Genomic DNA, 13,540 nt, shown 5'->3' with positions numbered 1-13,540 from the left:
TGTAAAATTATGTGATGTATTAAAACAAGAATACATTCCCATATAAGAAATTACATCTTGCTGCATATCATCATTAACTCATCCCAGATCATCCAAGACAGACCTGAAGCCTACTAGATACGATGCATACGGACATGCAAAACACATCCATCATGGAAACATTCAGAATTAAATTGTATTTTTGGCTTCCATGAATCACTCATCAGACCATGTGATGTCATAATCACCAACATCTGAGCCGGAGATGCCCAATGCCTTCCACACAGCGGGTGATGCATCCACAATGTTGTTGGGACATGGTGGCTGGAAGTCATGATCCGAGTCGCAACCATGAACAGAATCACACTCATCAACCACTTTAGCTAATACAGAGTTACCATTTGCATTGATTTTGATGTTCTTGAGGCAGCGTCTACCATGGTTATACCATCCAGTAGAAAGAGCTACAACCAATTCATCATCACTATGGTATTGGTTGTCACACTCCGAAGGACCTCCACCATCCCCACCTTCCGCAAAGCTGTTGATGGTCATGGTGGCTCGAGTGTGTTTGGTCAGAGGCGGCGAGCAATGATACTGGGGATACATCTTTCCAGCCTTGCAGCAATCAGAGTCGTGCTCTGTGTTACAGTGACCAGTCTTACCACGTAAATACCCGCTTGGAGTGCATTCACAAAGGATGGAGGAATAGCGAAAGCAGATGCAGAGCTTAAGGCTTGCAATAAGTAGCACGAAGAGCATTGCTATTGGAGAATTTGCCATTGTGGTGAATGTAATGAAGTTTTCTGTGGTTTTTGTGATGGTTGTGAATTTCATGGGTGGGTATTTATAAGTAGATTTTCCTCTGTTGCATGTCTAATGAAGTGAAAACAACGGCAAGGTGTGAGAAGGGATTTAGTTAACCCAATCCCCACGGCCCTTCTTTCTCTTGATTAGTCATTCTTTTTGATGTTGGAAAGAACCTTAATCAAAATATAATCTAGTGAGAGCATACACCGTGCCTGCTAAGGTCGGTTAATATTCAAGACATTTTCACATAGCCAAAAGAAGATTCCGACAATATTTTTCTCCTGCTTTGTTCCTCGAAAAGGCGGAATTAAAACATGAAGTTCCTGTTGCTTTTTCTCATATGGTCTGAATTAACAATTAGCGTACGGCAAGATCCCTCTTATCTATATCAGACAGGTATTAAATTGCCCACGGAAGTTATCCCAATGGTAATAATAAGACAGCCATCAAATACCTGAGAATAACAGCTTCTTGGGTGCGCGGATGATATCAAAACCCAGCTACATCAAAGGGGCCTACCATTTCATTGAAATCTCCTCTCTACGTCGTCTTATTGGACTAATACTTTATCTTTTTCATGATTTTTATGGTTAAGCTTTCAAACAAACACCGTTATTGTTATAGTACTTTCTTTTAAGAGTGATATGTGCGTGCGTGTGTGTGTGTGAGAGAGAAAGAGAGATGCACCAACCAATGACTTAATACAGACACTCTGCTTGCTCATTAGAGGGATGTGAGGCAACCTACAGTTTCTCCCTATCAACTTCATGCTCAGATGTTTCCATACCCTGTTTTGCATTCTCTATAGACATACAGGTATCCAATCACAAACCAAACAGAAGGATTAGTGTCACGCGTTGTTAACATGGTAAAAACGGCTAAAACTCATCCATTCAATTTGTTATCACCCTTAGGTTTGCTCTCTGCTCCGACTCCAACATCGGCAAAGCATTTCATCCGTGTCACAATCTCTATTGCAAGCCTGCTTGGTGCTATGGTAGCAGACCCGAAAGTTGCCAACCGGGAAAGTTACACTCCAAGTACATTTGATCCCACCCAGTTACTAGAAGCACACCGGCAACCTTTTAGCAGCTATTACGTGACATGCCAATAGCGCATAAAACTTGGATAGAGCACATAGAGCATATCAGATATACAATGAAGAATTTTATCCCACTTGAACGCTGGAAGTAACACGTACCTTTAGAGAGCCATCTGCAAAATGGAGGAGATTTAGTTTTGTTGTTAGGGGCTCGCCAATTGCTAAGCGTATTCTTTGAATCATTGAGTGGGTGAAAGCTAACAGGCAGTAATAATATTTTGCATTAATCAACATGATGATTATTGCCGAGAATCTTTAGTTCTCACCATGGCTGGGCTCAATCTTATACTGAGATAGAGGTCGGTCGCCTACCGATGTGAAGAAAGCTTTCACTGGAGGTGGAACACTCCTTCAGAAAAAAAACCTACAAAAAAGTCTACTCATCAGAGATTTTTCAGTGGGAAACCCTCTGATGCTTAAATCATCTGGAGCTTTGGCAAATAGGAGAGAGAAAGTAGAGAAAATAGCAAAATTTTGGGTTCTGTCATTGTGGAGTGTGAGTTACTTACATGAGGACTCCCTTCACCCCCTTTTCTATAGAGGAGGTAGCTACTTGTTACCACCGAGTTTGGTAATGGCTCCAAAAAATCTATATTCATTTGAGATAGTGGGGCATATATTATATGCGCAAGGTTTTACATCCCAGTAGGAGAGGGGGCGTTCCGGCCATTCCATCCTATTGCTGTGAGAAAATTAGATCGAGACGGAGTCAGAACTCTAAAACCCATCCACATAGAGAAAGAAAAAGGAAGAGAAAAGAAAGAACGGAAGATGAAAAAAGTGAAAAGTAAAAGGAAAAAAGAAGAAAAAAAAATGAAAGAAAGAAAGAAAAGGAGAAGAAAAAAAAAGAAAGGAAAGAGAAAAAGAAGAAAAAAGAAAAAAAAAAGATGATGAAAAGAAAGGGAAAAAAAGAAAAGAAAGGAAGCTAGAAGAAAAAGAAAGTAAAGAAGGAAAAGAAAAAAAAGAAAGAAAGAAGAAAAGGAGGAAGAGATAGAGGATATCTATCAAGATGCATGATCGATCGGGATGGCTGTTGGGACGAGACTGGACGGGACGAGATAGTAGGACATACTATTCCATGGAGATATCAAGATACCTCCATCCCACGAGATTTAAAACCTCGATATGCATTAAGTATGTGCGAGAGTTATGCATGTTATTCACGACGATTATGTGCGATAGTTAAGACTACATGCGCATGATCAAGGAAAATGCCCTAATATCTTCAGATATGTGATTAGCTTCAGTTATTTATCGAGCAGATCAGTCATCGTCACTTTCCAAGATCAGTCAGTTTTATGTTGTTGATCGAGCTAGCTCTTTATTACAGCATCGTAATTTGCTCGGATGGATCCGGATCTCCATGTCGAGGAAGTGAGAGGCTACTAACAATATCATTAGTGCTCATAGAAGCCTTAGTAGGATTCCAACTCGAGATTCGCCCTCTGTAACCCATCCTTGAGAATCTGTGACTCATCATCAAAAGGATGGGGATTCTCGATGATTTGGTCGATACATAGTTAATGTGAGCCTCAGTTATATCTGAAGCCAATTGATCCTTCTGGTCCTTCAGTCCTATGGTCGGTCAATATCCGAGCTAGCGGTCACTTTACATCAGAGATCGTATGTCTTCTTAGTCCTTCTAAGATTCTCTATCCTTCATGCTCTTCCTTCATCAAGGTAGATTGGTGAGTTGCCTCCTCGTCCGGTGATTGAGCTATTCTAGCCGAAAAAAAAACTTACTCCCAACAATAATATTTTTAAGCTTTACTCCCGTTCAGCTTTATTACTTTAATAATGAAAGAAATTAACAAGAAAAACAATGTAACAATTGGCAATAATCATCAATTGCCCATAAAACATGAGGACAACATTATTGGAACTCAAAAGCTATTTTTAAATAAGCTTGATTGTTCTGATTTTTAACTAGGTTTTCTTTATGCATTATTTTCTTTTCTTTTTTTTTTTTTGAACTCGTTGATTGTTTCCATTGGCCCATTACATGATATCGTCCCACTCAAATGTCACTTCACACCTTTTGATTAGGTTTAAGGCATGTTTGGTTGGAGGGACTTGGGCTTTGGAATGAGAGTGGAAATAAATTTTGGTTCAATTTGATTCCAATTCTAATTTCAATTTTGATCGCAAACCAAATGCACCTTTAATGTAATCTTATGTTTAGGCTCAGGATTAATTTTGGAAGTTGACAGCAACATGTTGAGTCCTCAAGATCATGATCAGGTCAATGCTGATGGCCATGTCTCTCATGTGAGAGGAACAGCATGAAATTGGATTTCATGTTGTTGGAGAAAGATGCATGCCCCGTTGGCTATGCGAATTGGGAGAAGCAAAGTGCCCGTGCCTTAGCCTGCATTGCATTGTTATCTAAGAAGAAGATGACCAGCGATATGGCTAATAGGTTGGATAGCAACGGCAGGTGTTACTGGGAAGGGTGTAATGGTTTGAGTTTTATTGCGTCACTGTCACTCTTAATGATGTAGGAACATGGTATGTGGGTATCGGTGACCATATATACTTAGCTTGATTGTAGTATTGGAAGGTATTGGGAGAAAAAAAAGCTAAGGAGTGTTTGGTTTGCAACCAGGTTGAAAATCGAAACCAGAATTAGAATGAAAATCAAAATAGCCATATTTCTTAATACATTTGTTTCGTTACCAGAGTCAAAATAGGATTTAAATAGTGGTGGTGAGTCGGAATTAAGTTTCGGGGGATTAAGACATTCCTATTTTCTTCTAGAATTAGAATAGAAATAAGACTCCCTCCTCCCAACTAAATTAATGGAATGGGAGTCACTCATTTCCATTTCCATTCTAAAATGCTGAGTCCCCCCAAGCAAACATAGCGTTATTCTATTTCGTATGGTAGAATGTCGTTGCTGGCAAAATATGGTAGAGAAAAGAAATCTAATATAAATATATCAGCTTTGAGGTTTGTGTCCCTACAATGGTCAAGAATTTCTTCGAATTGTGCCAATACCATGAAAAACCATGGTATTTGACTCCACTTAGAGACTATTCAAATCAAATTTCTACTCTCTAGTTAGTCAATTCCAAAAGAAACATGGAAGACAAAACCCTTAAAATCATCATGTTTAGTTCCAAAGTTCGCATGTGCTGATATCATTAGAGACATATAAAGCATTATCTATCATTATATAATAGCTGCTGCTTGCATAGTCAAATATTTGATTTGATTTTATTTTTTATCAAAACAAAAGCCTACAGTGCCATTATTAGTATCTATAACTGAAAATAAAGTATAAAAATGATAAAATAGAATAGTTGTTTGATTGACATGATTCACAGAATAACATGCTTTTCGTTCCCAATTACCATGGAGATATAAATTTAAAAAATATTATTTTACCCGAATAAGCAGTAAAGAGATTAAATTAATGGTGATATTCTAGCATATAATGACCAGTTAATATTATGGGGATATAAACAATTCTTCTATCACGTTGCAAAAGAAACTTCGAGCAAATTCATGAGATCCATTATCAAATATAAGGGTTGACTGATTGCAGAGTTGCCAAATCTGCCTCATGGGAGCGACGAACCTTTCATGCGTATAACGGCGGCACCAAAGCACCTTCCATAATAGCCTTTATAATTTTGGATAATTTATTAAGATCATTATTTAGATATTTTTCCGTACATATCTACTGGTTAAAGTATTTTTGAAATCATTTTGACATCTATGTGGATGCCAAACTGATCTAATAAGCCTGCTCCGAAGTGCTGCCCTAAAATTTTGAAATCATTTTGTTATAAGAAAACAAAAAAATATATATATAGAACTAGTTGCTTCAACATTTTTTTCTATACGATGTCCTAAAGAATAGTAATGAAATTTTATCTAGGAAAAGAGGAAGAAGAACCACGACTATGTAAAATCCTTTGTCCGTCGGCCCCCAAGGAGAAAAGCTAAGGTGGAGCACATTGCTTTATCGGATTGGGCCACGTAGCACCATCATGATGCAATGGGATGGGCCCTACTTTTCAACTAGCAGTAGCCTCGGTTACAAAACCATCATCAGAGAACATGAATGATGTGTCCTCCCTATCTTTTCAAAATAAAAAAATATTGCTTTTGCCCACATCCCTGAAAGAATAGAAGAGATGGGAAGAGAGAGAAAGCTTTTTGTCTTCCTCAATCTCCTCTGCCTTCTAGTGCAAGCGTTTGCTCTCTCCTCTGATGACCAATGTTTGCTCTCCCCTTCATCTTCATTTTTTTTTTCTTCTGACGATCGGAGCATCTCGATGATTGGTGGTGATTGGCAGCGAGCCCCCAATGGAGACTCCCCTCTCGAGTGACGATTCACGATGAGCAGTTGCAAGTAGTTTTCCCTCATTTTTATAGGACAAGCGGTTGCTAGCAATTTCCTCTCATTTTTCATAAGGCGAGCCAGCAATCACCAATGGTTCTCCTCTAGTTTTAAAACTTGTCTAGATATCCTTTTACCCCATTTCCTATATCTCCTAACCATCGTGTTGAGTTTTCTTGGCCCTAACTCAAAGAGAACCATTTATTGCAGGAGCTCGCACTTGTAAAATCTCTATTTATTCATGAATGGCCCCTAAAAAGTACCTATTTAAAAGACGTCGAGGATAAGGCAATGATGAAGGCCAGAAGAACAAAGGGAGCACAGTTATTGTTGTCTATAAGGAAGAGGATGCCTCTACTTCAACCTTCAAAAGAGAAGAAAGAGAAGAAAATAAACGAATATTATTTTCCTATAAAATTTTGAAACAATGATATATGATAACTCCTTATAAGGTTTTAGGCCCTTTGGTAAGGATTTCTTACTCCCTGTAACATTCTATGACTTCCTATAAGATTTCAAGATTTATTTAATTTTAGGTCTTTCATTAATTAACTATAACCTCTTTTAATTATTTAAAGAAAAGAATGTCAGGATATCATATCATTATTCAGGATGTCATGGGATTCAACAGAAAGTCAGATAAGGCATCAAGAAATAATAATAGTTTTTTTCTTTGTTCTATGATATCCTAAACAATATATATGATTTTTTGTTTATCACATGAATTCCTTAAAGGTATATATCACTTCATATGACTTAATATGAATTGGTATTCACATCAATGACTTCCTATTGCTTGCATGAATAATATATGACTTTCCTAGAGAATGAAACATTATGCTCACATAGAAAGGCATACCCCTAACAACTCAATGTGATGATTTCCTATTTATCAGTAATGGCATCTTGGTTTCTAAATATGATATCCTGTTGCTTTATTTCATATCATTAACATGACTTTTTGTTGCATGGTATGATATTCTTTAGTCTATTATAACTTTTAATAGTTGAATATGACTTTTTGTATCTTTATATAATATTTTATTAATTATTATAACTTTCTATTATTCATTATGACATCCAATTATTTTTTATAATATCCTATCAATTATTATTACTTTTTGTTATTCTCTATGACATTCTGTTGGTTATTATAATATTCTATTATTTTTTATGATATCTTGTTGATTGTTATAATATTTTGTTATTATCTATGGCATTTTGTTGCTTAGTATAATATCCTATTGATTAGTATGACTTTCTATTATTGATCATCTAATTATTTGTTGCACAAGAAATTGAAAAAGCTAAGGGAGCCCTGGGTTAAAAAAGGCAAGGCCCTACAAATTTTCAAGCTCCTTCTTTGCTTTCATGTAAAAGGGTAATAGAACTAGTGTGTTGTAAAAGAGCCTGCATGTAAATATCAAATCACAATTAATACATCGGGTGGACCTCCCTCCCATTATTCATCAAAAAAAATATACATAGGGTTATATAGGTTTTTATTTATGAGATCTTTATGCTAGATTAATTTTTATTATAAAGGTCTTTTAAATTGACTTTTTATTATAGAGATTCATCCAATATTTTCAGGATTATCCAGGCAAAAGCCCATTGTCTAAACAAGATGATGCTGTCATCAATATTTTTTTAAAAGAAAGAATTAATTCGTAAGTGTCTTATGACATTCTGTATAATTTAATGTCTTCCAATTTGCATGTTTTATGACACCCTGTATAGTTCTATTTTTATTGTTAAATAAACTTCAGTGTTTTTTATTATAGAGAGGTTATTTTCATCAATCATCAGAGAGGCTGTATCACAAGATCCCACATTCACGACCTGTTTGGCAATATGATAGTTAATAGTGCAAGGACTTCACTCCTCATCAACTCCTATTTCTCATTAAAATTACTTGATTATTGTTCTTGTAAAATTTTGAATCATTGATTTCATATCTCTCTATTATGGTTAATTTTATGTCTTCCTTTTAGTATTTTTTGACATCCTATTTTTATTTCATATCTTCCTGATAGTATTGCATGACATCCTGAATGAAATTTCCCTATTAGGATTGTATGACATCCTGAATAATAGTATGTCTTTTAGTTAATTATTTTTAACATCTTGTATATTGTCATAGCTTTCAGTTGTTGTTGTATGACATCCTATTTTACTATATTAATCACTTTGTTTTGTATGGATAGATTATTAATATTGGGCAGGAGTTCTTGCTCAAGAAGTGGAATGAATATCCATATGTGTACCATAAGTGCCTCATTTTCTCCATCATGATAATTAGGATGTGTGTTCAGTCACAACCACCATAACTTGAGCTTGCTGGCACGACAAGGCAAATAATTTTTGATGGTGTTAGTGATGATGAAAAGAAAGAATTTAGATTTCTTTTCACAATCGTCAACACAGCAAACCTCCATTGGCACTTGGTGGCAATTAACATGATGCGAAAATGCTTTATCTACCTGAACTCTATAAAGTGCAGCACCAAGTATAAAGCTAATATCAAGAAGTGACATAAGCTTCTTAGAGCCATGTTTCATATTTATCATAACAATGCAGAAGTGATGAAATGGAAGATGGTGGAAGATGATGATTGCCCTTCCCAGCCCAACGGTTCACTAAACTATGGCTTATACTATCTAAAAAACATGAATTTTCTTACTCACAAGCACAAGCTGCATGAATGGGGTTTCATAGAAGATGACATCCTTCAATACCAGGGGGAGTTTGGAGCAAGAATCTTAAAGGAGGGGCTCACACAGAAAGTAAATGTTACCATTGAGAATATTGAAAGTATTTAAAAAAAATAATATTTATATATTTGAAACAAATTTTTATGCTTTTTTATTTGATCATCGTGTTTTAGCAAACAATTTTCTATGAAGTCTAATTGTTCTTTTGGATTTTGTTGATTTTGCTGAATGTATTGCTGCAGAATATGACAATTTAATGTTTCTTCTTGCTGAATATATGAGAGTGAATACAGAATGCCAAAATGTGTATACGGATGTCATATTTTGACTACAAAAGATTATTAATTTTTGCAGGATGTCATAATAATTTAGCATACTTATTTTAGCAAAAGCTTGTTCTACGGTCAAAACATTTACTTTATTACATTCAAAAAATAGACTGTTCTACTTTAGCCGGCTTGTTTTACTTTTTCTTTTAATCGATTACATGTACTTTGATACTTTATTTTTATTATATTGCTTTACTTTCTATACATAATATAGTCAATAGAAGATATCATAATTTTCTCCAAAAATCATATATTACTATAGAATATTATAAATAACATGGACTATATTTCTTTGCTTTTACACAGTTACTTTTAACTATTTTACTTTACTTATGTGTTACCATGTTACGTAATCTTACCATCATTTCACACTTTACTATGTTACCTTTACTATATTTACTTTACTACGTTACTTTGCTGGATTTACTTTACTATGTTATTTTCTAAATATAATACTGTCAATACAGGAAGTCATTCATTTGTTTTTCTAAAGTCATATTTTATTATAGTATGTCATAAAATATATAGAATATGTTACTTTAACTTTAACATTGTTAGTTTAATAGTATCTTTTTTTTTTGATGGTGGGTTTGGGTCGGGGATGGGGATGGAGAACGGCACAGGGCCGGCATGCCGGGGACGTGCGGCCTGCGGACCACGACCATGTGGGGCCTGCATGCCGGGGTGAGTCTGGGCCTATGTGCCGTGGAGTGCCGAGGCCGACGACGGCGGGTCGGGGAGGGGCCGGGGTCGGGGCCGTCGAGCCATTGGAGCTGGCGACGGCAAGCCGGGATGGGGTCAGGTCGTGGCTGTGCCAGGGCCTACTGGCCGGGCTAGGGAGGGGCCGACGAGCCGGAGCCGGCAATGGCGAGCCGGGGTGCGGCTGTGCCAAGGATGACGGACCGGGCAGGGCACGCATGGGTTCGGATGGGTCGAGCCTGGGTTGGGGTGGGTCGGGCCTGGATGGGGCCGGTCGGGCTTGGTCTGGTTGGGCTGGCGTGGGTCGAGTGGAGCCAGGTCGGGTCAGGTTGGGGTCGGGGACGGCAGAGCCGGGGCTGGGTGGGTCGAGCAGGGTTGGGTCGGGCTAGGGCTGGTCGGGTGGAGTTGGGTCGGGTTTGATCGGGCTATGGAGGGTCGGGTCGGGATGGGGCGGGTCGAGGATGGTGGGGTCCGGGCTGGGTCGGTTCCGGTTCGGCATGGGATGGGGCGGGTCAGGCCGGGGTCGGGTGGAGCCGAGTCGGGCTGGCGCGGGTCGGGTGGAGCCTGGTCGGGTTGGGTTGGGGCCGGGGACGATGGAGCTGGGGTGGGGCTGGTCGGGCTGGGTCGGGTCGAGCTGGGGTTGGTCGGGTGGAGTCGGGTAGCGTCCGATCGGGCTGGGGCGGGTTGGGCCGGGATTGGGTGGGTCGGGGATGGTAAGGTTCGGGCTGGGTCGGTTTCGGTTTGGGCCGGATCGGGCTGGGGCGGGTCGGGTGGAGTCGGGGGGTCGGGTTGGGTCGAGTCTAGTCTGGTCCGCGTCGGGCTAAGGTAGGTGGGGTTGGGATGGGGCGGGTCAGGTCAGGTCTTCATGAGGATGAAATATGATACTAAAATTATTATAATTATTGCATATTATTTTTTAGTATTACTACTGAAGTTAGTTAATTATTTGATTAATTATTTTTTTACTAACACAATGCACATTGCTGTTACTTGTTACAATTAAATTATTTTATGCGCTGTTTTGTACGCTGTTGAAATTATAAAAAAAAAATATTTTTACTTTAGAAAAAACTCTATTGAAATTTTTGATCAAAAAATTTCAATATGAAGTTATTCTTTTTTGTTAAATTATAAATCTATCTTCGAATGCACATTCAAAAATGGTACTTAAATTACATTGAGCCGTAGATTTTCATTCAAGTTTTGATCTTCATCGAGATCAAAACTTGGATGTCCCGTATTCAAGTTTTTTGAAAAAGTAATAATATTATTATTGTTAATAGTTGATATTTTATTTCATTATATGGTATTCAGTAGTTATCTGTCCATTGTTCTCCGGGTATATGGTGGATAGGGTGCGTGGGCACCATATCCACATCATATATTTGGAGAACCATCGGGAGATACTGCCGAAATTTTTACAAAAATGAGATGAAATATTTACTAATAACAATAATGAGATTATTATTTTTCTGAAAGAGATAGGACCACACCTGTTAGTAATGATTTGAAAAGGATAGGATCATGCATTTTTACTTCATAAAGGGATAGAGGCACACATTTTCTGTGTTAATGTTTAGTCTGTATGTCTTTTTTAATATGTGTTATTTTATATGAAGTGATCCGGATCTGGATCTGGATCAAAATTTGGCTAGAATTTGGAACGCAATTCAGTCTGAAATTTGGATCGGAGTCGTGAATACCACGAAGCTTTTTTTGATTGTTAATGATTTTGTGTTTATTATTAGATGAATATCAACAAAAGTTGGATGAATGCTAGAGAAATTTTTTTGTCTGAATATCGGAAAGGAGTTCGAGATTTCATTGATTTTGTATGGCATAAGGCTGACAGTGCTAGTCGAATAAAGTATCCATGTAAGAGATGTGTCAATATGGTATATCGTCACATAACACTTGTTGAGGAGCATTTGCTACAATATGGTATGGATAAAAGTATACTTGTTGGACATAGCATGGGGAGGATGATCCGAATGAGGTGGTGCGCGACGATGACGATACTGAAGATGATAGTGATGCTGATGGACTTGTCGAACATATGGGTATTGGAGAATTGTTACATGATTTACATCAAGGTGCTTGTTTGAATGTACAAGTGAATACTGCTGCATCTGAAAGCAATTTTGATTATGAACATAATTTTCAGCTTGAGGTAGAAGGGACCTCTGAACAGTTTGTAAAGCTTGTAAGGGATGCACGAGAGCCACTTTATCCAAATTGTACAAAGTTTTCAAAGTTAGGTTTTTGATAAAATTACTTTATATCAAAATCGTGAACCGATGGAGTCAGAAGTTATTTGATCAAATTTTAACATTGATTAAAGCAGCTCTGCCCGATAAAGAGAGACTGCCAAAATCATATTCTGAAGCAAAAATATACATGCGAGAAATTAGACTTGGCTATACTCCTATACATGCTTGCAAAAATGACTGCATATTATTTTATAACGATAACGAACTAGCAACTAAATGTTCGAATTGCAGTGAGCCTAGATACAAAATCGATAATAGGAAAGGAAAGAAGATATCTCAAAAGATTTTGAGATATTTTTCATTGATTCCAAGACTTCAAAGATTGTATATGTCCACAAAGACAGCTGAAGAAATGAGATGGCATTATGAGCAGCGGATTTCGGAGGAGGACATACTTAGCCACCCGGCCGACTCTTTAGTGTGGAAAGACTTCGATGCAAAGTATCCGCACTTTGCGAGTGACCCACACAATATCTAGCTTGATCTAGCGATAGATGAAATTAATCCCTTTGGCAATATGAGTACCTCTTACTGCATATGGCATGTGATGCTAGTTGTATACAATGCGTCACCTTAGAAGTGCATAAAAGAATCATTTATTTTTATGTCACTGTTGACTCCGGATCCAAAAGCACCAGGAGCCGGCTGCACGCGTCGATCTGTATTAGTAGCTCCAGCTCCTGATGATGGAGTGGATGGCGCACATGGAGCAAACGATCCAGATGCTGAGCTAGCAGTAGGCCGGTTCGAGCTCCATCGAGCATTCCCCATCCCCACCTCGTTCTCCACATGTCGATATATGACGGCTCTTTGATATATATTTTTTTAAACTTTTATAATTTTAATTTGATATAATAAAATAAAAAAATTTATTTATCATTTTATTATGCAATTTTTTAATTCAAATTTCTTAATTTATAAAAAATATTATACATATAGCTTAAAAAAAGTATCCAAATTTTAAAAAAAATAATTAGTGATGAAATTATTATCGATAAAATATTCATCACAAAAAAAATTATAAAATTGATTTAATTTTTTAAAAAATATATAATTAATAACGATGAAAAATTTTTCATCGTAAATAATTATTAGCGATGTAAAATTTTATCAAAAAAATATATATTTATGAAATAAATATTAGTCGTTAAAGTTTTTTAATTTTTATTTTTTAATTAAATAAAATTTTTGGTGATGAAAAATTTTTGTAGCTAAAAAGTTTGAAATAATAGCGACGAATAATTTTTGTCACAAATTATTTTTTTCACGAATAAGTTTTTTCATTTTTA

General features: G+C 37.1%; 1 protein-coding gene across 1 annotated transcript; it reads right to left on the bottom strand.

The window, feature by feature from the left end:
- Nucleotides 1-780, bottom strand: LOC140858691 (putative ripening-related protein 1). Its single transcript, XM_073260003.1, has one exon. The coding sequence runs from the start codon at nucleotides 760-762 to the stop codon at nucleotides 196-198; it is 567 nt and encodes a 188-aa protein (XP_073116104.1). The 5' UTR covers nucleotides 763-780; the 3' UTR covers nucleotides 1-195.
- Nucleotides 781-13,540: the final 12,760 nt, after the last annotated feature.

The sequence above is a fragment of the Elaeis guineensis genome, chromosome 6, assembly GCF_000442705.2.
Source record: "Elaeis guineensis isolate ETL-2024a chromosome 6, EG11, whole genome shotgun sequence".
NCBI lineage: Eukaryota > Viridiplantae > Streptophyta > Magnoliopsida > Arecales > Arecaceae > Elaeis > Elaeis guineensis.
The sequence above is the reverse complement of the archived record's forward strand: the minus strand, read 5'-3'. Positions and strand labels throughout refer to the sequence as shown.

What these genes read in the sequence shown, in the direction of transcription:
- LOC140858691 (XM_073260003.1), bottom strand. Translation starts at nt 762, where the DNA reads ATGGCAAATTCTCCAATAGCAATGCTCTTCGTGCTACTTATTGCAAGC.